The sequence below is a fragment of the Lepidothrix coronata genome, unplaced genomic scaffold (assembly GCF_001604755.1).
Source record: "Lepidothrix coronata isolate B3197 unplaced genomic scaffold, Lepidothrix_coronata-1.0 Scaffold149, whole genome shotgun sequence".
NCBI lineage: Eukaryota > Metazoa > Chordata > Aves > Passeriformes > Pipridae > Lepidothrix > Lepidothrix coronata.
In genome coordinates, this window is record NW_016690329.1 from 1,836,495 (window position 1) to 1,860,953 (window position 24,459).

At 38.3% G+C, this 24,459-nt stretch overlaps 1 protein-coding gene across 6 annotated transcripts in view; it reads left to right on the forward strand.

Moving 5' to 3' along the window:
• Window positions 1-24,459, forward strand: part of MYO1B (myosin IB) — a 97,518-nt gene that overhangs the window by 53,359 nt on the left and 19,700 nt on the right. For 3 of the 6 annotated variants that reach the window (XM_017828524.1, XM_017828526.1, XM_017828529.1), the window contains exons 10-21: window positions 348-466; window positions 1,291-1,377; window positions 1,684-1,749; window positions 12,143-12,148; window positions 13,790-13,894; window positions 15,397-15,459; window positions 16,190-16,390; window positions 18,660-18,886; window positions 19,055-19,255; window positions 20,303-20,396; window positions 20,840-20,989; window positions 23,115-23,183. In XM_017828524.1, coding sequence (XP_017684013.1) covers window positions 348-466; window positions 1,291-1,377; window positions 1,684-1,749; window positions 12,143-12,148; window positions 13,790-13,894; window positions 15,397-15,459; window positions 16,190-16,390; window positions 18,660-18,886; window positions 19,055-19,255; window positions 20,303-20,396; window positions 20,840-20,989; window positions 23,115-23,183 — 1,388 coding nt within the window. The remainder of the gene's footprint in view (window positions 1-347; window positions 467-1,290; window positions 1,378-1,683; window positions 1,750-12,142; window positions 12,149-13,789; window positions 13,895-15,396; window positions 15,460-16,189; window positions 16,391-18,659; window positions 18,887-19,054; window positions 19,256-20,302; window positions 20,397-20,839; window positions 20,990-23,114; window positions 23,184-24,459) is intronic. The other 3 variants (XM_017828525.1, XM_017828528.1, XM_017828530.1) reach the window with 1 other exon arrangement.

Here is a 24,459-nt window from a genome sequence, read left to right on the forward strand (position 1 = left end):
AGATTCATTTGGTGATATTTTTGCAGTTGATACGTTTTGAAACTCCATTTATTTTCATTTGAGAGTTTTTCATTATGAAAAGTAATCTGTGATAAATGTAGGGAAAGTTTCTTCACAAAAATAACTGGATAGAAAGTGCTTTCAAAACCAATAACTCTCTTTCCTTGTGCTGTGCGTATTTTTAACAACTTTGCTTGTCAGCGTAGTGAGAAGAGAATGTGACACTTCTGTTAAAGAGCACCTGTTTTGGAAAAACGCTACACTACTTAAAAGCTAGTAGTTTTGGGGAAGAACAAGCAATGGCTAGGAAGGATTCATTATATTTACACTTTGCTTTTTGATGCTAGAACTCAAGGAAATCTGCGAGTTGACGGGTATAGACCAGTCTGTCTTGGAGAGAGCCTTCAGCTTCCGGACGGTTGAAGCCAAACAAGAGAAAGTTTCAACAACACTAAATGTGGCTCAGGTAAAAAGAGGTCCTGATTTTATAGGAAAGAATTATTTTAAGTGGCAGTTTATTCCACGTGACTAAATCATTACTGCCCAAATAAAAACTACAACGAATCAGCTGTACTGAATAAATAACAAGCGTAAGTGTGCTTTTTTTTTTTTTCAGCAGTTTCTAAGTGTTCGGATATACTGGATGTTTTGTTTTCACGTGTGAATTACCTCCAAAAGATGAGGGATAGGAGAATGTTGTGGAGAATGTTGCAGAGATTGAAAAAACAAACAGACCTGCACAAAAGCACATGCTGCAAGTGTTGCGGCAGACTGTTTTCATTTAGGGTAGCTGCTGTAATTGCATGTGAGTTGTATGCCTGGGGCTGCTGAGAAACTTTTGCTGCCAGTGTGAATTTATCTTCCTATATGGCTGCAGAGCCAGGGTGATTGCCACCTGTGTCTCATCAGCTCAGGCTACCAGGAATGTGGTTTCTCTGACTGCAGCTGATCAGGTCCCTTTGTTTAGGATTAGGGTGGGGGATGTGAGTCTTTAGAGGGTATCTGGAAGAGTAGGAAGGGAGTTGAAGTGCTGCTTTTGTGTTGTTGTTGTTGTGGCTGCTGTTCCAGCCAGCCTGTGGCCCGGAAGGCAGGGGGGTGCACCACCAAGACACTGATGCTGCCTAAGTGTCTTGGCACCCCTTGTCTGTCTCCCGTGCCTGTTTAGGCAGAGCCACTGCTGCCTGTGCTGGTCTTACTCAGTTCACAGCACCTTTAAGATATGTCAGTGACAGAAAAAGGTTTGGTTTAGCCCAGCATTTATAACATTTTTTCCTTCTTTTTTCTATTTAGGCTTATTATGCCCGTGATGCTCTGGCTAAGAATTTATACAGTCGACTGTTCTCTTGGCTTGTTACCAGGATCAATGAGAGCATTAAGGTATTGTCATTTTGTGCCTGTAAAAAAAATCAATAGAAATCCTTTAAAGTGGACAGTAAAATTGTATTTACCAGTTTCATTTTTCCTGGTTGTACATGTGAATAATTGTATCACAGCTCAACGAATTTCTCTCTGCTCTGTTTTTAAGCTTATAAAAATATTCACGTTAGGTGTATTTTCGGAAACCATACCTAATATTTTAGTTTACAGAATTTGACAGCCTATTTATGAGATACATTAGTTTTCTTGATTCTCAAGTATGTAATGTACAGATGACTGACTCAATCTTTAATTTTTTTTTTTAAGGCACAAACAAAAGTCAGAAAGAAGGTAATGGGGGTGCTGGACATCTATGGCTTTGAAATTTTTGAGGTAAGACCTTTATAATGGTAAACATTTAATGAGAGAGCTGTTATTAAAGCTTGATAGAGTAGTTCATGAATGTTTAATCAGAATACATGTAATTTGAATCAATTGTGTTATTCCTGACAGAAAATCACTAGAAAAGTAAGCCAAAGAGAGATGTCTTAGGATCTCTAGCAATTGAAACAAATTTATGAAAGCCCAACTTGTGTTTTTTGCATATAGAAAAATAAATATTTATGATGGATAAACTAAGTATATTTTGTTGTGACAAACATTCTGAGCATAGGAGAAACTCTGGCACTGTCATTTCTGCCCTCAGGCATTTTGTGGGTGTCTTTGAACAAGCTTTGATCCTGTAAAAAAAAAAACAACCCCCCCCAAAAAAACCGCACAACAATAACTATATATTTTCCCCCTGACAAAATTAAACGAGGAATTATATTTCATTTCATCTCAATTCACATAGATAAATATTCTATACTGATTCCTAGCTAATGATCTGTGGCTCACTGCTGTTTGTTTACAAGAGTATTTTTAGACTAGTGGTATTTTGAAACAAAACAATCAACCAGGAGTTTTTAATTGGGTTAGAGAGCAGCAAGGACAGGGCATTTTCATAAATCTTGTTCTGACAGGGTTTTTTAAGAGATTTATAGATCTTCATTGGAATCTGTATGTGTTTAAACTAGAAACTCATCTAGGGAGAAAAATCAGTAGAAAACATGCAGTCCTTACCCACTTCCCTACATCCCTCTTGAAAATCCAGAGAATGTGTTTAAACTGTGTAGAATAATCCAGAAAAGAGTAATTGTTCATGTGAGAGTGGTTTAAGTTTCCTTTCAGAAGCACAACATCCAAATATGTGCAAATCAAAATACCTCTATGGAGAGGAAAAAGAAACCTGATACTTGCTTCAAGGGTTTACTGAGCGAGGTTGTACTGTTTGAATTAAACATAAGAGCATAGCTGTGAAAATGTAGTGCGAGAGATCGGGTGGCTGAATGGAGAACTCGGTGCCAGATCTCTTTAGAGCTGGTCCTTGGCATACCTTTTAGAGAGCTGGACAGTGGAATGGTACTACTGGCATCCTTGGGCAGGACTCTTGTTTTCACTAGTTCTTTTGTGTTTGGTTAGAATAGATATGTATGATAAGGTGGGAGACAGGAGCTTGCACTGGCACACAAGCCAACTGAGTAATAGTGTTTGTGGGATGGTGTTCCAAAGACAAGTTTTTTTCTCGCATGTAATTTTCCTTTTTTTGGTAGGAATTCAACACCTTGAAAGGTCACAAGTAAGTGGTTGAGTGCAGGAGAAAAATGAAAAAACAAGGCTCTTTTCACTTACCTGTCATAATGAATTAGCTTTCCCAATTCATACAAACTCAAAAGCTTTAAAATAATGAGTAGTTATTGTTCACTCCTTTAAATGCTGAGTATTGGTTTTAGTGGAAAAGGTGGTAGTGGTTTTGTCTTGTGACTTGAGGGTCAAATTCATCAGCACAAGACTACAAGGCAGGACTTTCCCTCATGAGTTAATACCTATGGTGAGAGCACGAGCCAAGCAGCTTGGTTCAGCATCACAGAACTAATGGAATTATTTCATTTCTGAGCATTCAGAACGAGTTGGGTGGTACGCCAGAAGCACACGTGTAGCTGGTACTACACCATATTTTAATTTGAAGGTGTTTGAAAAAGAAATTTCATTGGTTTCGGTTTCTAGAGGTGACTAGTACAGTTACTGGTGTTGGGACTACGTGGCAGTACTATAATTCAGGGTGAATGATAGAAAAACAGTCCATTAGAAAATCCTGAATCAGCTGTACTTCCAGTACCACCTACTGAGCCATCCCTGTGTTCCCAGACAGGTTAGTTTTATAACCAGAAACTGCCAACTTACTCTCTATTGAATCAAAAGCAAATACGTTCTTTCAAGGCAACCCAAAATTCATTTTTTATGCCGCTCTGGTTGGAACAAAAGATGAAGTTATGTCAAAATTCCTAAACTGAGTAAAATAATTCTGTAATGAGCACTGTATATGCAAAGTGTAACTAGTCTTGTGGTTGCCTGAATGAATGTCAGTAAGGGCAATTAAGAGGATGCTGCCAAATATTTTGAAGTTATGTAACAAATTACTGAATACCACAAAAATTATTAAAGATCTTGAAAAAATGATTACAAAATAATTATATTTTTGAGAATTTAAGCGACCACTTCACAGAAAATATATAGTTTGAAGTTAATTATATTAAAAGAATCAATAAATGAATGAAATTTTAACACTGCAAAACACTGTGTTGTGGAAAAATTTAATAATATCTTAAGATTCATAGAATAACAAGTATAGTGGAATTTGAAGTGTTTTGCTGTGTGGTACCTTTGTATACACAGTGGCTAAATATGCGAAATATTAGCTGAAGTGTAGTTAATGACAGTAACTATATCCATCCATGACTAATACTGTGCAGTTCCCTTTCAAACAGAATTCCTAGGTCAGATTTTGATTTTCATGTGTATTCCTGTAAGTTAGAACTAACATGTACTCGTACTCTACAAAGCATTTTTGTTGGCAAAAATGCACTCAAAAGACTTCACCTATGAACTTGTGCATTTTAAATGTCTAAGCTCTTTGCCATGCTAATGGTAAAAAGGCTTATGTTAATCATGTTTCTACTCAGGAAGCAGGTAGGTTTTTTTATTACTGCGTGTTCTTTGACCTTAAGTGGCCTTGTGTCTTGGAAACACAATTTATCCAAAACCATAGGTGTAACAGGAGTGTTTTATATACATACAAAATATTTACACATGAAGCTTAATACCGTGAAATAAGTAGCAAGATATGTGTTTACTGAAGGGTGATTTTTAGTTTGGTTTTTTTTTTCCTTCAGTATTACACTTACCCATTAGGATTGCTGAAAGAATAAACTAATGATACTCTAGTTTATCTATTTTGTCCTGAGATTCTCACTTAAAAATTATTGGAATACATTATAGAGTAGTCTGACTTCCACTGCAAAACATTAGTTTGCCTGAGGTTTTTGAGGGTTTTGTTTTATTTCATGATGGGCAGGGCAGACAATATTTCTTGGGCCTTATTCCTGTTTAGAGTGATTCCTTTGATCATCCTACAGTTCCACCTGTAAGAAAGTGAGTAAAGAAATCCACATTTACCATTCTAAGAGGTCCTACACTTCACCTTCTTGAGGACAATAGCAGTCTTGTTCTCTTGTTTACAAATTGAACCTTATATAAATGAGATTTGTTTCATCTGTTTTTGAGTGATTATTTACTATTCACTGTGATTTCTACAGTTTTCTGTAGTTTAAGCTGAAGTTAATTAACAAAGTATCTGGAGGCTTCTTGAAATTTAACAAAGGAAAAATAACTGGAGTATTGAAAATGCTGGCATATACTCTTTGGGATTTGGTTTCTGCTAGTATATGTATCAAACACAGACTCCATTTTTCAGACAAACCCAAAGGCCATCCAGGAAAGCAGATATAAGGACTTGGCTGTCCAAAAATTCAGATTAGGGAACTTAAACCTATCAATAATCCTCAGCCTCTGTGGGTTTGGCTGATGTCATCAGCAAACTTGGCTAAACAATCCACAGAATAGGTACTGTAAACCTGTGTTTATTTTTGAATCCTGCTGTGCCCTTTGTGGTAAATTGTATGCTGGGACAACGTTTGGAAAGCGAAACACTGAAATTTTGGGTGGCTCTGTGTGAATTGTCTATGGGCAAGGATTTAGGGACTAGGATTAGTGTGCAAACGTAGGCTGCAGGACCAGGTTGGTTGTGAAACGCTGCTGGAGCTTGAGCAATGGATTGAAGCCTGACACTAATTGCTCCAAGTATGTTTATCCGTATTTTTGGGAGGCTGCATGTGTTGTCAGTCTGCAGTCTAGACTGTGATTTGAGATAGGGTAGGGATGATGGCTGGTGGCACTAGGAATTTTAGAGCCAGCTCAATTCCAGACTTCCCGGGGTAGGTTTGAGGCTGGTCCACGTTTGATTATGTATTTTTGGGCAGAAGCCGTTTCCATATCTCTGCAAAATGTCAGGGTAGAGTTAGGGTGAGGTTTATGAGAAAGAAGTGAAGGCTGTAGGAGGCAGGTGACTGAGGGCCTGGCAGGTTTCAGCAGAGATGAGCAGAAGGCTCTCTCTGTTTGGTTTGGGCATTAGTTTTCTGTTGTGTACATTTCCTGTGTAGGCAAGAGCTAGGGGATGTAAAAATGAATGTCATGGAGCAATTGTCAATATTTCATCCTGCCTAGCCTTCATAGATAAAAATGTCTATCTGTGCTAGTTGGCTTAAAGGCTTTTTTCTGAATATTCAGATGCCACTATGTAGCTGGTCCATATGACGGAGTTAATGATTTGGAGTGCAGTTTTATGGAAGTTAAGGCTGCCAAACGAGGCTTATTGTTGAAATTTGCCAGCCCCCAAGAAGACAGTTTGAGAGTGTGAATGCTTTCTGCTCAGTCCCTTGGCAGAGCAGTTACTTCTACATATTTTAGCCTGACAAGAAACTGGGATGTGCTGGCGACAGAGCTGCAGAAAGAGAGGGACTGTTTCCATTTGGCCCTCAGATGTCTGCTGAGGGTTGACCTGAGGTGATGTGAATGCCTTGTCTTTGGTGACAGTATCTGACCAATTGCTTTTGCTCCGGGTACAGAAGAACATGCAAAGACACGGCAGTATTCATCACACTCTGCGTAAACCCCAGCAGTAAATAAAAATATCACCAGAAAAAGAGCCAAACAAGCATTTTGATAGCACTTCTTTTTATTCATGGTGATTAGTTTGGTTCTTGTGTGTAGAAGTCCCTTGTAGTGACAGAAAGAAGCTTGGTCATGTTGCGTGTACTGTGCAAGGTGTCATTTGGACAGTGATAAAAAGCCAATAGCCTTACTGAAGGAATCTGTTAGAAATATGAAGAATGAAGTTTCATTATATTAATAAGTTCATGGTTGTGCTAGTTATCTGTTTGTAGTGGGAGGTAACTAAATAAAGAGGGGTAATCATTAAGAATACCTTTCTGAGATATTTAAGGTATGAAAAAATTGGAGAGTTACTTCCCCCTTTTCCATAAGCCTATATAACAGCTTGGTCTGGTTGCTGACTGGTTGCTTTGTCTTTTTCTGTCCTGTTGATTACATGAAGGAAATTACAGTTGCAGAGCATGCTGAGCTCTGAGAGATTGCCACTGGCCCAGGGGCTTCCCCCAACACCCCGAAGGATTATTGTACAGGAGAAGGGGCTAGTTATTTGCTAGAAAGATGACATATTAGAGAAAAAAAAGTCCTACAGAAGGAAATTGACTCATGAGGATTTTTCTTTATCTTAATTTGTTTTCCTTTCCTTTTTTTTTTTTAATTATCTTTAGACTCTGGGAACTCTTTCTTCATGTCTTGAATTTGGCTCTAACTCAGCCATCGATATCTGTTGTTTTGTTAGTTGCCTTTATCCTCCAGGCAATAATTTCCAGCTGCTTTTTTCTAGCCTGTCTACCTTGCAACAGATTTCCTTTTTGAAATTGTTCAACCCTTTGCTGATGCCCATCAGCGTATCATAAACTGGCAAGTGGCAGTGCCAAAATGTGTGTACCTGTCCCTCTATTCAATCTGATCGTCCAGGGCAAAGCCAGTCTAGTATGAAAGAGGATAACTGAATTTTTAATCTGTAATTGATCAATTATATCTGCTGGCAAGTGTTATGGAAGAGAGGAGCTTTACAGAGAGGGACCCTTGGTTTGGACTCCTAGGTGCCATGGAGATTTAAAAATACAGTTAAAGCAATAATGTCCTTAAGCACTAGGATGCCCAGAAGCAGAGGTACATCCCAGGAAGTTAATCACCATTTAATTAATCACATTATAATGTAAGTATTTAGAGAGGCTTATTTTGCAAAAGGCATGTTTATGAAGTAAATCCCATTGGCTGGCTGTTTACAGAGGAAATACTTGAAATGCTGGAGCAAATATACACAAATGCTCTGCTTCAGGTTGTGAGAATAATGTTTTGCCCTACAGCAGCTATTTCTGTCTTAGTAGAGGAATGGCTCTGATTATATGGTAGCTTCTTGCTTATTTGTAATTCCTGTTGTCCCAGGACTGTAATTTATCAGGTTGAGTTTGTTGAAGTGATTGTACCTGGGTGTTCCCGTGAATCACATGTGCATTGTGTGCACTGGAGTCGCAGTAGTTTCTTGCCCTTTTAAGTCCAAATTTGGTTTAGACCTATGTGCCTGGACACCACAGCTGAGAGCAAGATGGATTTCAGAGTGCCAGGTTCTCTACCAGTGACAGTAGCATCAGTAAGGACTGAAGTTGGTTGAGCTACACAAATGTGGAAAATGGATAATCCCTGAAGCTTTGGCATATATCTTTCTTGCTTCCATTAGATACACTGAAATATGGTTTGATTACAAATATGTGGAATATATATAGTTATATATATATATATGTGGAATATATATAGTTAAATGATATGCTTCTCTGGTTCTTTGCCTGTAGAGATATTGACATAAAAGCACAGAGCACCCTAATTTACAGAGATAAGTTTGATTACTCAGATGTTGGTATATGTAAAGAGAAAAAAAGGATAAATATTGATAACATACCTTCACTAACATTGAAAAAAATTTGAAAAATTGTTATAACTGAATCACGTTATAACTGGGCCGCTGCTTTCTGAGATGATAATATTATCTTTTTTCACTTTCTTTACATGCAACTTTCCCATTTTGCTGATTTTCACTTTTGTAGTTTCATCTCATAAACTCATATGCTTCTGTGGTCATACATAAAAATCCCTATCCCCAGACAACACAGTAGCATATAAATTGAATTTGTTGGTTGGTTTCATCCTTCATTCCACTATTCATCTCAGTGAAGCGAGTATGTTGGTCTTTTATCATCATTACTTTTGCCATCTGGCTTTTTCTCTAGGGGCCTGATGGAGCTACTTGGGGTCACCTGCCTGTATTAGGAGGAGGTCAGAGACTTCTGTTGCCTGGAGCTGCAAAAATTACTCTGTGGGGCTATATGTGATAGAGCAAAAGTATCTCTGTATGTCTTTTTCCCTCCTCATATTGATGTAAAGTTCATTTTAATGGCATTAGTCCTGTTGATTTCAACTAATTTTTCTTTCACACGATGCTTTTCCTTTAAATAGCTTTCATGTATTTTTTTAGTTGTATGTATAATATGTATACATATGTATGTATACATATGTATACATACAACATATACATATGTATACATTATGTATAATATGTATACATAATATGTATGTTCATATAATGTATTTGAAAAAGTGTTGCCGGACACCTTTTTGTCAGTGTGGTTGTAGGCTGAGCAATATGTAGATTTTTGAATTGGCCCTCAACAAAAACTGGTGTGATGAAAGATTAAGAAGGAAGAGGAGCTATTGAGAAACACCTGTAAGGTGTAATAGTGATGGCATAGCCGAGTCTGCAGATTCAGATCAACAACATCTGCTTGATTTCGGGAAAACAGTGGAGAGGACACAAGAAAATGGAACACTTAATCTAGGACTTTATTAGGTAGGTGCAAGGTAGGAATTTATTCCTGCCTACTAGTATGGAAAAGTATCTGAGTTTCAATTTTAAGCAGGTATTGTAGTTGCTTTGTTGTCTTTGGAAATCCCTGGGAAATGGGTACTCAAAAGTGAATTTGAATTCTGTATGGGGAGAGAAGTTTAGAAGGTATCTAGCATTGGATAGTAAAATGCCCTGTTTTAAATATTTTCTTTTCATAAATCTAATGGAGACCTTTCTACTCGAGACCAGTAAGAGACCTTTTTTTTTTTTTTTTTTGACAACAATATTTTTATTTTGCCTGTTTCCCATTAGTATTTTGCTGGTATAAAAATGTATAAAGCCAGGAACATTCATATGTGTTTTTTCAGATGATTTTATGATACATGAGTGGAATGTTTCAAAGAAGAAGTTAGGTAAAATATTAAGGAACAAAGAATATTTTCCATAGACTTTCAAGCACCTGTATGTAATTCATGGAATAGCAGTGGTTCACTGCTTTATAGCTTTTCATGATTGACTCTAATAACCTGAATGAGTAGAACGTCGTTATCTACTTGTATATATAATCACTGTATTTTTGCATGGAAAAGAATTTTTTTTTAGAGTTCAAAACTTGTTATTCATGATATCCCACCCTGATGCCCAGTAGTTCGAAGGTTAGAAAGGAATAAAGCTGTATGAACAAGACACCATTATTTGTGAAGTGAGAAACATGGTGAAGTAGGTTTTGATTTTTGTCAGTGAATTTTTCTACTTGTCTAAATTTATTGTTGAATCTGATAAAAAGATTGAGAGGATAAGCTAAGGGTGGTTGGTTGAACTGTATCTATCAGTTTGACATGACTTTAAGCATGTCTCAGGTGACATTCTGTTTCCCAGCACCTTCAATTTAATTTGAGAGAGTAGTTTTATCTTCCCCAAAGGTATTCCATGGTGATTTCAAAGGCGTACTTGGAAAGGCTGCCACAAAAATGCAGGGATAGAAGTGATGCCTTCAATGTTAAAGTAGCAGAATTACAGCCTGGAAGAGAGGCTGATAGTTTGAGAAGATATACTCTTATTTTTTTTCCCCAACATCTCCTAGTATTTGAATTCGCTAACTCTGCCCAAATTTTGGGTCTAACTGTGTTGCTTCTGTGTTGGTCAAAACGCTTTCTGTTGCTTAATGTGAGTGGTCAGCGTAAGGAACAGGTACAGTCTCTGGTATTTTGCTGGTATAAAAATGTATAAAGCCAGGAACATTCATATATGTTTTTTCAGATGATTTTATGATACACGAGTGGAATGTTTCAAAGAAGAAGTTAGGTAAAATATTAAGGAACAAAGAATATTTTCCATAGACTTTCGAGCACCTGTATGGAGGAGTACCTGTATGGTACCTCCAACCTGTGTCTCCTGAACGGATTTAGTGATGTGCTGTTGCTGATATTGGTTATTCTCTACTGCCTTCTGAAAAACAATGTCAGAAGTCCTTTAGCTCCCTTCTGGTTCTATTGTATTAATTTCTAGAAGCCTTCATTAAAATATTGGGGGACAACTCATTTGCGAGCATTCATATATGCTTTGTGAAGCCCTTGCGTAATTAAAAATTGTAGATACCCATTAGTGCACATGGTGTGACCCTTGGGGATGGTCCTGTGCAGGGCTAAGGGTTGCACTCGATGATCCTTATGGGTCCCTTCCAACTCAGCATATTCTGTGATTCTCTAAATGCACAATCTCTGTTGCTGTACTCAGATTTGTCTAGAGATAAACGCTCTGATTGGTGTCTCATACAGGGTTTCTTAAAACCTGTAAAAGGAAACGTCTCTTTCTGGAGTGTATTTAATTTGCCAAATGTCTTCTGGTCAGTTCAGAGTTAAGTGTTTTGAGAATTTCAGTAATTCCAAACATTTTTCCCTCATTTTCTTTGCTGTAATTAACTGTTAGCCTTTTACTCTGTATCATTCATAAAGAATAATATTGCTGGTGCTCTTCAATAACTTTTTTCCTGGAACAGCAATTTTCAGTGGCTTGGCAATGTCAAATAGAATTTCATAGCTCAAAGTAAGCAATTTGTGAAGAACTCTGTGGATTTTGGTTTGCCTTTTTTTGGCAAACCATAAATATCACAGATACACAACAAATCAGGAAAACATCTAGCAATTACTTTAATGTATTGTTAATGACCTTTTAGTTAGATGGTTTAGCTGGATTTGCTGTTCAGTTTCCATCCTCTGTTGATGACCAAGCCCGTATAATTTACGAGTGAAAAGTCCTGCAGCCCTTGTAATCAGAATAACATAGTCCTGTGGAGAAACAGTCTCTGCATTGAGTGGCACGTTCCTGGCAGGAGGACGCAGAGTGTATTTTACCCTTTTTCTTTGTCTAGGTGATGTGACAGCTGGGGTCCTTTTACTTCAAACTCAATATATCTGAAGTGATGGCCTTATCTGAACGTGTCAAATAAACTTATACTCATTCTTCCTCCACTGTTCTCTCTTCCCTTCCCCATTCTCCTCTCCTGTTGCTGAGATCTGCATACCCAAGGTTATATATATGGCTTTAAGAGACCAAAGGTACATGGTGGTTTAGTGACAGGACAATGCAAGGATGTTGTTCTGTGTTACACTCTGATGTGTCTCAATCTCGTGGTTTATTTGATAATATTTGAACAGTACCTAAAGATATACTTATCTATGAAGGAGTAATACATAACATTTATGTAGTATTTTGCATTTTCAGTGATAAAAAGATTGATCTACTTGATGCACTAAATAAATGGTAATAGATGTACTATTGTCATGGAAATAGTATAAATACTGACTGCAGTTTATTTAATTTCTTTTTCAACAGAATGCAGTAAGTATGACTTGTTTGCAGTGCTGATTTTGCTGCATGCCAAATTTTAACTCTCATCTAGAGCTATGCAAGTTTTGCAATCTGAGTGATAATTGCAGTTGGTGAGAGGGGCAGTTTGATGTGGCTGCAAAAGTTTGGTGATCAGCTATGATTTTGCTTCATCTAAAACTAAAATGACAAAAGTAATCTGTGCTACCTCAATATTTTCTAATCTGCTTGTGTGTTCTTAATCTCATTTAGCAACCAGATCCATAATTTAAACATTTAAATGATTGCAGTTGCCTTCAGTCATAAAAATTCTACCAGCATAAGTTGAGCTTCACAGGTATTGTACAACAGATTATTTGGTAGTGTAAAAAGGCATAGTGTTTTATTCTGCAAATTTTCAGTCTTCCTAAATAACGGGTGTTCTTGACGACTAGTTATTAGAAAAGAAAATAAATATAGGGCAGGAGGGAGGTGACCCCAAAACCCCAAAGTCGAGAAGAGCAGCACCAGATATCCAAAAGTACTCTTGAGTGTAGTTATTTCTGCAGATATATATATATGGAATTATTACAATATTGATTACTCTTTCAAAAAACTAGTGAAGGTGCTGATTCCTTTTTTCTTTGAAACAGGCATTTTGACCTTGTCCTCAGAACGAGCACCTGGCCTCCAAACTGCACTCATTTAAGATAATGGCAATAAAGTGGTGAACCACAGCTTTTATGTTGCAGTCCTGGCCCTGGTGAACATAGCAGTAAAACTTGAGCTGCCTTGAGCGTGCAAGAGCTTTCCCTGTGGTATTGAAGGGCTTGGTGTGGCCATGGTCTCTGTTGCTGACGTGTGTCCCTGTGGAAGCATGCTGCTGTCGTGTCACAGCCCTGCTCCTGCAGCAGCCCTGCCCTGGGATATGGGGTAGGCTGCTGGGGCAGCAGTCACTGAGCAGCGTTCCCGCTGCCCACCCTTTCTCCTGGGGTCTGCTCCAGTCCCTGGTCCCTTCTGCAAAGGGTCACACATCTGCTTGCTCCCTAACCCAGTTTTATATGCATTAGCCTTTTAGAGGATTTTTGGTTGATGAAGTTCATTTGTTTCCCATCATTTCAAGGGGCAATTACATGAGCGGTTTGTTGGCAGGGAGGAGGTGGGTTGACCTTTAGAGCCAATAATCTCTTAACCCAGGCTCAGCTGCAACTGGAATAGCAGTTTGAGCCTCAGTCTGTAGTGAAATAGGATACTCTATTGGCTACTGAGTGGAAAAGAGCTAATGCTATCATTATGATTTTATTTATCAGACCCTCTGGGGACTACATTTTACATGTGGGGACAGATCAGTGCAGGCAAAACTTCTGTTGTTTATCCCCTGACACCACAGGTGCCCTTATGATTTATTCCAAGGAATCGATGTGCAGACATCACGAATAAAACCTACAGAGGATTTTGTCCCTCCCAATGGAGGGAGCTTCAGGGAAGGATTTGGTCTAGAATTTCCAAACTAATCATGATCTCAATCAAATATTACTCCAACCATCACATCACAAAACTGGAAGGAGTAGTTAATGCAGCAGCTTGTTGGCTTGCAGCTGCTGCGGTAACTTACTCCAGCTGAGTTCCAGGGTGTTTACAAAACAGCAAACACAAACATGTTTTATCTGACAGGACAACAGCTTTGAGCAATTCATTATCAACTACTGTAATGAGAAGTTGCAACAGATCTTCATTGAACTTACCCTCAAAGAAGAGCAGGAGGAGTACATCCGAGAGGTAATACTTGAATGGATCTTTCCTTATCCTCTCCTCTTTCTGTTGTCCCTGTAAAGACAAACAGGCATGCAGGCTGGAACCACCTTTCAGGGAGCAGAGTCACTTTTTGACCAAAGGACTGGCATGGAGCATGTTTGTGTAGGGCTATGTGGTTAGTTCCATTAAGCAAAAAATGCTGGTTTGGGCTTTGTTGCACATTATGAGTTCTCCAGGTAAAAACCAGACCCAATTCTTATTCGTGCATTGGCGCAGCAATGACTGGCAGTTCTGAGCAAGAACTAATTAATTTATTAGAAGACTAATATCACTTTCTGGTATTAGTGCCATTACCCTACAGTCTATGTTTTGGATTACCCAGACACTTCTGGGATGCACCTCAACAGCAGCCACAGCCAGTCCTTTTTCAGAGGGAATTGGCTGGCTAAAACAATTGCATGCAACATGAAAGAAACTACAAATAGAGTTCTGGTTCTGGTTTTCTTTCAGTTAAGTGTTGAAGGGAGCCGTGTGAGCTTTGTGGGTACATTTAAGATGTCCTTTGGGGTCCGAACTCCGTGTTTGATGTTATTCTTTGAGTGAACATCAAGCTGAAGTTTTAATAGGTTTTAGCAGTATTCCACGTGATACACAGAGCTTAGACAACATACCAACTTGCAGCTGTAAAAACTGGCATACGCTGCCTGTACTCAAACTGGATGGATACCATTTTGCTGTATAAACATGCTTAAAAATTACATAAAGTTCCTGCCTTATAATCCTGAGGATAACGTGAAATTTCAGCATGTCTTTTTTCTTTTTGCATTCGGTGGTGAACCATCATTACTGCAATTTGGTTCTTGAATGATATTTCAAATGCTCTGAAAAAAAACTAAACTGTAAGAAGTACCACAGAGCGCAAATTGAGAATGAAATTAGTATTTTCCTTCTTTCAGTCCTTTGGCCTATGAGTGTTACCTCATGATGCATTGGCATCTCATCCTGGAAATTTTATTGCTGATATTTGAAAAAAGGATATTAAAAATATCTGAACAACAGCCAGACTCTGGATTTTTCAAATGGTCTCATCTAAATTTAGCCCTCTTTCTTCCTCCTATTTAAAAAAAACCAACAAACAAAAAACCCAACAACTAAGAACTTTGAAATTTTGGTCTCAGATGCTCGCAGTGAAACTGGATGATTTCCTTCTAAGCAGTGGGAGCGTGGGCAGCGTGGTGCTGGGTGGGAGGAGCCTGGCCTGGAGCCAGGGGAGTGCATGGGAAGCTGACACGGGTGGGGGAAAGGAATGGAGAACAAGTTTGGCAGCCACTCAAGGACAGTCATTTTGCACAGATAATGTTAGTAGTAGATGATTACATTTCTTAAAACATAAAATTGTTGGTAAGCACATAGAATTAAGTTTGAAAGTAGTAACCTTGTTAGCTGGAATATAATTTTAATTGCCTAGAGGAAGAACTCCCTTGATTGTTTTTCTATTCATACATTGATTTTTTTTTTTTTAATAGGGGATTGAATGGACTAATATTGAATATTTCAACAATGCTATAATTTGTGACCTAATAGAAAATGTAAGTTGTATTCAAGAATATCTCTGAATATCAGTGCATGGATTTGATTTATCTGTTAAGTCTGCATGCATCCTCACACACTATAATTTTATGAAACAAGACATTTGTTGTATTATTCATCTTATTTTGTACAGTAAAAGTTTATTTTACTAAAAAGGTGTTCTATAAAGCTACAGTTACTTTTTTAGAAATATTCAGCATCACCTATGGAAAAAAATACCAAAACTAAACAACTCTTAAATGTTTGCATTTACTGCTGTTTACAACAGCAGATATCACATGCTACATTGTAAATAACATTTCTTTTTGTATGGAAACTAGAAACTCAATGACATGTTACTGATTGCTTGAGGTACAGAAAGTACTTGTAACTAATAGGAGGACTTCCTGTGGACTTAGTGTAGCAAGAAAAGAACAGTTTTTAACCATTAACATGAAATATATGATGGTTTTACACATAAACCAGCTACTTTCAGTTAAATTGGAGTTTCTACAGTCTGAGTAAATGACACAAAACATCAATGTGAATTTCAAGATTCATTAGCAGTCTTTCAAAAATGCAGGTGCTAAAAATCTGTTGGAAATGGTCATTAGGAAGAGAGCCAAGCTTTGAGGTGCTTGAAGAATGTTTTTATGGGTAGCAGAGATCAAACAGGAGAACGGTCTCCTTTTTATGCCTTGATGGAATGTGATGGAAATAAGTACTAAAGCTCTTGTCTTGAAACTTCAGAACCAAACTGGAATCCTGGCCATGCTGGATGAAGAATGCCTGAGACCAGGAACTGTTACTGATGACACCTTTTTAGAAAAACTGAACCAAGTCTGTGCCACTCACCAGCATTTTGAGAGCAGGATGAGCAAGTGCTCCCGGTTCCTCAATGACACCTCCTTGCCCCACAGCTGCTTCAGGATTCAGCATTACGCTGGCAAGGTACCTGGTGAAGCAGGGAGTACGTGCTGTGTGGGGGCTGCTGTGGCTGATTAAAAAATCCAGACCTGTCTTAATCGTTTCTGTCTTAAGCCTAAGGTTTGGGATTTGGGCTGGAAGGTTTTCAGAAGTCATACAATGGTTGGGGCTGGAAGTGATCTTAAAGATTATCCAGTTCCAACCCCCCTGCCATGGGCAGGGACACCTTCCACTAGACCAGGTTGCTCAAAGCTCCATCCGACCTGGCCTTTAACAATTCCGGGGTTGGGGCATCCACAGCTTCTCTGGGCAGCTCTCTCCAGTGTGTCACCACCCTCACACTAAAGAATTTCCTCCTGATATCTGATCTAAACCAGCCTTCTGTCAGTGTAAAGCCATTACCCTTTGTCCTGTCACTACATGCCCTTGTACAAAGTCCTGCTGCTCTAGCTGAAAATCAGGACCAGTTCTCTATTTTCATCATGTGCTTTAGTGCTGCTGCTTCTCTCTGGGAAGAAAACATTGTTTACAATGAGAAAAATTTGTGCAAATTTGAAGGCAACATATTTTGGAGGACATGTTCTTTGTCACTGAAGTAGCTGCAGTCCTTAGTCATGTTGTTGAGAAAGTGGAGTTTTGTACGTTTGAAGGAACTGAGTTTGATACTCTGTGTGTTTAAGCAGATGGAAGAGAAAACTCTACAGAGGGCTTGCAAAAGTATTTGCTTTTTACAAAATAAGCAATATGAATAAATATGAGTCTGACAGCTTTCAATGTGTAGTTCATTATGACTTTTTATTAATGAAAATCAAAATAATTTAATTGGTAGAGTGAAGACAATTTTTAAAAAAAAAATTCAAAAGTAAATGTAGGGTTACAACTATACCTCTTGTCTGAATCTGCTGAAGTGATAATTTCACAGAGCAGAGACTATTTGGAAGGTTTTTCATTTCCCTTGGACTGCTTAATACTTTTTAATATTTTTTCAATCTTACAATTTTGAATAGCTCAACAATTTGCTCAGTCAAAATAGTTCTGGAAATATCAGACTTTCAGTATTTGAGGCAACCATTCATTAACTTAACATTATGTATTTACCAGGAAGATTTTGTAATTGCATATAATCTCACAGGGATTAGAACATAGGTATTTCTTTGGTTGTCAAGATTCAAACTGAATTGAAAATACCCCCCAGTACTTTGGGAAGGACTGCACACAAACTGTGCCTTAGCAGACACTGAGGATCCTTGATTGTTATGGGCATTCTCTTACTCAGCAGAGCAGCCAGTGAATTCCTCCTATTTTGGGAGGAATGTTGTTTTTCCATCCTCATCTGAGAACATTTTGATCTAGTCACTGGACAACAAAAGTTTGACCCTCCTTTTATGAAATATAAGTAAGTTCATAAGAACAGGTTTTTTTCAGCAGTGGCATTTACTACACGTGTTGGAACCAGAAACATGTTCTCCGAAGTAAAATGCTGCCTGAGTTCCCACTGACTTGCTGTTGTGTAAAATATGGCTATGTCAGTGCTAGTTTTGTTCGGTATTCTGTGTACATAGTACATATCTATGCAGAACTGAGAAATCACGAAGCTGAAGAATCTGTATTACCAGCCAGATGACTTGTCACAATTAATCAAATAAGTTTCCTACCCTCAAAAATTAAAAAAGCCAGTAGCGATCTGAGATCTGCGTGAAGTTCCCCTGGATGCCTCCTGGGTCTCCAGCTGCAGGTCAGACCTTTGTATTCGTGCTTGTTGTTGTTGGACTGCTTTCCTGGTAGAAGTCCTTTAATATAACAGTCCCCTGAGGACTGCACAGTGAGCTGCTTGCTGCTGCAATAGCAAGAGGTGATATTTCATATTGTGGTTCAGTTAGGCAAATAATGTAAGCATTAGTAATTTGAAAGGAAAAGGTATTTTTGCTGTTGTGAGTCGAAAGAGAGGGAGAAAACCTTTTGTCAGCCATAAAAAAGAGATTGGTTTGGAGTATGGCAGGTGGTGGTATATCAGTTACCATGTAAGAAGGGTTTGTCCCCTTTCAGAAACTGGAATTGATCAGCCCAGGGAACTGTTAGCAGTATGAGAAAATTCATCTTTCTCAGGTAGCATGTTCACAGAAATTTTATCCAACAAAAAGTCTTCCAAATGTCAGATTTAAAAAGAGAGCTGAAATGTCTTTTGGTTTTGGATAGTGAGAAAGAGGGAGAAATTAATTTCTTGGGTCAGTTTTTAACTGGCCTATGTTATAGTTCAAAACCTGCTCTGATGAGACTCTTCTCTATTTTTCAGGTTATGTACCAGGTGGAAGGATTTGTTGATAAAAATAATGATCTTCTGTACCGTGACCTCTCCCAGGCCATGTGGAAAGCCAACCACTCTCTCATCAAAGCATTGTTCCCAGAAGGTAACCCTGCTAAGATCAACCTAAAGAGACCACCAACAGCGGGTTCACAGTTCAAGGCTTCAGTTGCTACCCTGATGAAAAATCTCCAGACAAAAAATCCAAACTATATCAGGTAAATTACCCTATGGCAAAGCTTTGGTGAATTTTTTTGGTGAACTTAAAAAAAAAGTCTTGATATCCAAGGATAAATGGATAAACTATTGAAATCTATGAGTACAAGAACAGTTGTTGACGTGTACAGTGCTGCAAAGGAGTGTCCCTTTTCGTTTTCCTTTTCCAGGTGCATTAAGCCTAATGACAAAAAGGCTGCACACATTTTCAATGATGCCCTGGTGTGTCACCAGATCCGCTACCTCGGTCTCCTGGAGAACGTCCGGGTCAGAAGGGCGGGTTACGCGTTCAGGCAGGCGTACGAGCCTTGCCTGGAAAGGTACAAAATGCTCTGTAAGCAGACATGGCCCCACTGGAGAGGGCCAGCCAGGTAGGTAAACAGCGGTACTCTTACATGTCCTGAGTGAAATTGCTGTCTTCCACGTGTTCTGATTTTTTTAAAAAGTTTTGCATACATTGCAAAATGAATATATTGCCGCCTTTACTGATTTGGGTCTGAAAGAAAAGGTGAGAGAGAGAGAAAAAGATACTGGAGTGGAATCAAAATTACTAGGAGTCTGGAATGATCAGGAGGGCGCTCTACCTTTAATAACCAACTTTCAAAGTGTAGGAGCACTCATTTCCTTGGAGACAGCCGTACAGTCTTCCTCTGTCCTTTCAAGAATGATTTTACATAGTGATTGGGGAACACTTAGGAGATAATACCTCTTGCAAATCAATTGTTTTAAATATATACTTTTAAATTGCATAGTATTCACGTGTATTTTTGCAAATAATGTCCGGGGTAGGCAAATAAGCTTCTAATAATTCTTTTTGCATGTGACCACCAATAGCATGAGTTAAATTTCTTTCATAATAGATTAACATCTTTAGCTGCAATTTAAATCTTTAGGTTTTTTAAATCTTTAGGTTATCAAGATAATGGTGGAAGTGCAGCAGTGATAACAATAGCATTGTAATAATCATTGCAAAGATCTGCAAAATTCCTCTCTCCTCTTTTCTGTTAATGTTCATAAAATATATTTGGTAAGAGTGGAACACTAGCATCTGTCAAACTTGTCAGCCTGTGTTCCAGATTTTGACATAAGTGTGAGAGCCCTTCCTTTTTCTTTTCTTTTCCTTTTAAATAAAATAATTATAGATGTAAGAGGAAAAAAATAGGCCATTGCTGATGCTGTAAAATAAAAATTACTCTTATTTCATCACATTTTTCCGAATCTTTGCAGTGATTATTCTTGCCTTTAGCTAAATAACCAGTGAGTAAATGAGTTAAGTTTTCAATCTTCTTATGTCAACCCTTCTTTAAGGGTTTAAAATATGCTTTCCTCTACTTTCCATGAATTAAGCTGTGAATATGTAAACTAAGAAGTTTCAGCGCTGGGGGTCATGTTTGTTAAGCTCATTTACTCCTTCTTAGGGCTGGAGTAGAGGTGCTGTTTGATGAATTGGGAATCCCTGAAGAGGAATTTTCATTTGGTAGATCAAAGATATTCATCCGCAACCCAAGAACAGTAAGTGAAAAATGCCTTCTGCAAAATCCAGCCCTCTCTCATGAGGACAGCCTGTTATGAGCTGCATCATTCACTACCTGGTTCCTACAGATTCTTCTGCCTACAGTGCTTTGATATATCGCTGTGAATGTAGCATTTAAAAAGGAGCTTTTTAACATAAGACCCATTAAAATCGGTGTGAATCAAGACTCTACAACAGCTGTCAGCCTTAATTTATTGTAACTTTTATGCACTGAGTTGTGACAGTGTATCTGCCACAAATCTTGGTGTATCTGCTTATAGCTCTGGAGATAAATAAAATAAAATGTGTCTGAGAGGGGACTTAAGTAAAGAAGAGACTTCTCTTACAGTATCTGTGCTTATGGGTTTTTTTTTTCCTTGTCTCTTCCTTCCTGCTCTTTTTCTTCCAATATCAAACAAACCCTTACCCCACCCCACCCAAGCTCTTCAAACTAGAAGATCTGAGAAAGCAGAGGCTGGAGGACTTGGCTACTCTGATTGAAAAGATTTATAGAGGTTGGAAGTGCCGTACTCGCTTCTTGTTAATGAAAAAAAGCCAGATTGTGATTGCTTCCTGGGTCAGGAGATATGCAGTAAGATCCTATCCTTACTAAATATGGGGGGTTCTTTTCATGGTTTAATACATCTAACTTTCATAGGATATTTTACCTTGATAAATATGGAGAGGTGTTGAAAGAATTCAATTTTATGTTAATATTTAGGTACCAATAGTGTGAATAAAGACAGTTAAAGATAATTTCTATAGACTACTATTAAGTGTTTACATTGTGCTTGCTCTTAAAGAATTAAAAAACTCATCAGAGTCTTTTAACTCTGGGAGATCAGGATTTTGAGTTCTGTGGCCCAGCTGGGAACAGTCTTTTTCATTCATCTAAAATGCTGTGCTGCCTGACATTTACAGTGCTTTCAAAACATACGGTTAATGTGTAAAAAATGTTCAGTAGTATACATGTGCAGTTCTGTGGAATTCAGTCATTCCTAAGCCTTTTTGTATTTTTGCCTTATTTGGAACCTTTGCATTTGAGGCTCAAGAATGCTGCTTTGGAGGATCCCAGGGATTTATTTTAATTATAACTCCTAAGACTTGTAATTCAGTATCATTATTGATACAGTTCTAAAGCAGTTTCAAATCTGTCTGTGGACTGGATGTTCTGTTCCATGAACTGAACAGCCCTGTTATACGACTCTTCCATGTCTTTTTGTCAGTTACTAAATAATATTGACTTATGTGATAAAACGGATTTATTTGTTTTTAAATTTTAAACCCATTCTTAAACATCTCAGCTGCATTTTGTTATTGTTAGAGAATAGCACAAGCATATCAGAAAGCTTGATAAAATATGGAAAAAACTCTTCTTAAACTACATGTTGCAGAGTTGACAATCTGTTTTTCAGTTGACAAGCACTTCTGTTTGTCATCTTGAAAGCCATTAGTGTTTGGTTCACTTCTCTTGGATAATTAAAGGGAAATATAGATAATTTGGAAAAAGTATGAATAAACGCTTTTTTATTGTAAAAACTCTTCTCTCTGAAGTTGTGTGATTGAATGCACCACTTCTGCAAACCACATCGTTACAGAATTGCATTGTGCCCATATGGCTTCATTATGATCTCATGAAATCTTAATCAATTTAAAATGGAGTTACTGCAGCTAGATTGGTGCAGCTTTAAATATGAAGAAATGAAGACAAATACATGACCAAGCACTGTGGATTTTTTAACTGTAAACCTTTATTGGGACACTGGTGAGACATGGCAGCAATTGTCTTATTAGTTACAGGTGATGATAAAGACATCTCCTCAACCTCTTCATGTAGATGGGAGACACCATTCTCCTAACCCAACATGACTGTTAGGCACTGTGCTCTGGAAGGTTTCGTAATTAAACCCTGGCATGAAAAAACTCCTTGTGCTGGCGGCTTGACTCCAAAGATCTGCAGACACTTGCCTGTCTGTCCCCTTGCAAGGCATGACAGACGTCAGTCATGGCATGAATGTGGCCTAGAGCGGATTCTCTCCAGCTTCCTCACAGAGCTGTTCACTGTCATTGAGTGGACTGAGTGTATAAAAGTATAAAAAAGTATAAAAGCCTTGTTACGAAGTGTGTCAAACTTAGTATTACGCTAAACACCGGACTACTGGGGAACTGAGCTTTTTAGAAGGAAAATGTTTGCCTGTCCAGGGAATTTATTGTTCAGACTAGCATACTTGAATAATACTCCAGCAATTCATTCAGGAATCCATGGTTTTGGTTTTTTCCTGTTCCTAAGTTATCATCAGCATTTGGTATAATAAAGGGTCTGTGGGTAACAGGAACTGCGTAAGTCTTACGAAAAGGTGGTAAAAAGCTTAGCCAACAAACCTGAGCATTTGTGACAGTTTGTGTGCTACTCTGGTGGTGGGAAAGACAAATAAAGCTGTTACTGTTAGCATTTAATCTGCATTTGTGCTGCTGACCATGAACTTAGTGTTTCTGTAAACAGAGAGTGACATTGTCCATGCAGCATTGTTGGTGTGCTTTGTTTCCCCTCGAGTTGGACACAGAATCTACGCTCTGATCTGCTCGGTCAAAAGTCGTTCACTTTTTACATTTATCCTGAAGCATATTGTCAAATGTTAGTAATGAAATGTTTACTATGCAGTATTTTACAGTTGCAATATTCTGTTCTAAGCATCATGTATTTATTTCCAATACAGCAACAAAAAAGGTATCAGAAGATAAAGAGTTCAGCTATCATAGTACAATCCTACATCAGAGGATGGAAGGTGAGTTTCCTGTTACTGCTGCAGCTGTCTCTGTGTGATGAGGTAAGGAGCAGGTCAGAAAACACATTCCAAATGCTCTGAGACTCCTGCCTTTTGTGCCTTCTATCCATGGAGCTGTGGATGTGCTGTAGCCATTGTTAAGCGCTCATGTTTGCTGTAGAAGAGGTGAGTTTGGGACATCTGCATTTGCTTCCGGGGCTATAAATCCCTGCAAACACTGCAAGTGGAATTCTAGGACCACACTAATCTACTGGGTTATCCTTGAGGCATCTTCTGCCAAAGAATTTAGAGAGAGGAGGCCTCTTTACAGGGGCTTGAGTGTGAATAAGTGAGTCTGGTGATCTGAGCATATGTAGGTACATGCTAATCAGGCAGCCCAGCAGCTCCAAAGCAGGATGCTCTGGGACTCTGCCACTGATCTTATGCAAATGGTAGCATTGGAATGATTTGGTAAGAAATAAGTTGTGATTGACAGTTATTTTACAGTTAACAGGATTCTCAGAGAATAAAAAAAAATTGAAAGCCGGTTTAAAATAAAGAGTTTGGATTGTCCGGGCAGTATGTTACTTGGATGAGGTCTTCAATTCTCCTCTGTCTGCTAAGAGGAGGAGTGTAAATGTTGAACAAGTAGTTATTTGCTATTGGCTTGTCCTCTGCTTCAATTTGCTATAACTTTGCTTCTTCTCTGAGAGGTTTGTACTTTGTGAAGGGATAATTCTGCAGTCACTGTAGAGATTTAAGGAGTGATGCTTTAATAAGAGGTAAAAATGAGGTTAACAGCTCACATGAAAGCAGCCACAGTGCTCAAAGCAACCATTGCTGTCCAGCTTCAGAAAAAATGACTTTGGGCCCCTCTGTTTTCTTATTATCTTTTCTCTACCCTGCTAAAGGTGTCTGTCCCCTCTATTTAAGGAATAGAGAACTGCCTTTAGTTCTGGAGCCAGTTTCCTTCCTGTCAGACAGGCAAGGGGCTGCAGTTTCTAGCTATTGGTGTAAACAGCCCTCTCCTGCCTGGAAGGCTTTAAAGTTTGCCAGGAATAAGCTAGAGTAATTTGATTTTGCTATTTTTCTTGATTTTTACTTTGTCTTTATTATTTTGTTTAAATGAGTTAAAAATATCCTTTCGATCTTTCTATTGATGTGCTGTCTTTTCCCATGAGTGTTTTCTGAAGAAAACTGGGTTAAAAGCATCATCTTGAGTTATGGTTTTCTGTTTGCCATTGGAGAACAAGCTCTTTTGCAGAAGCATTACTGTGCATGAAAGCCTGGTATGACA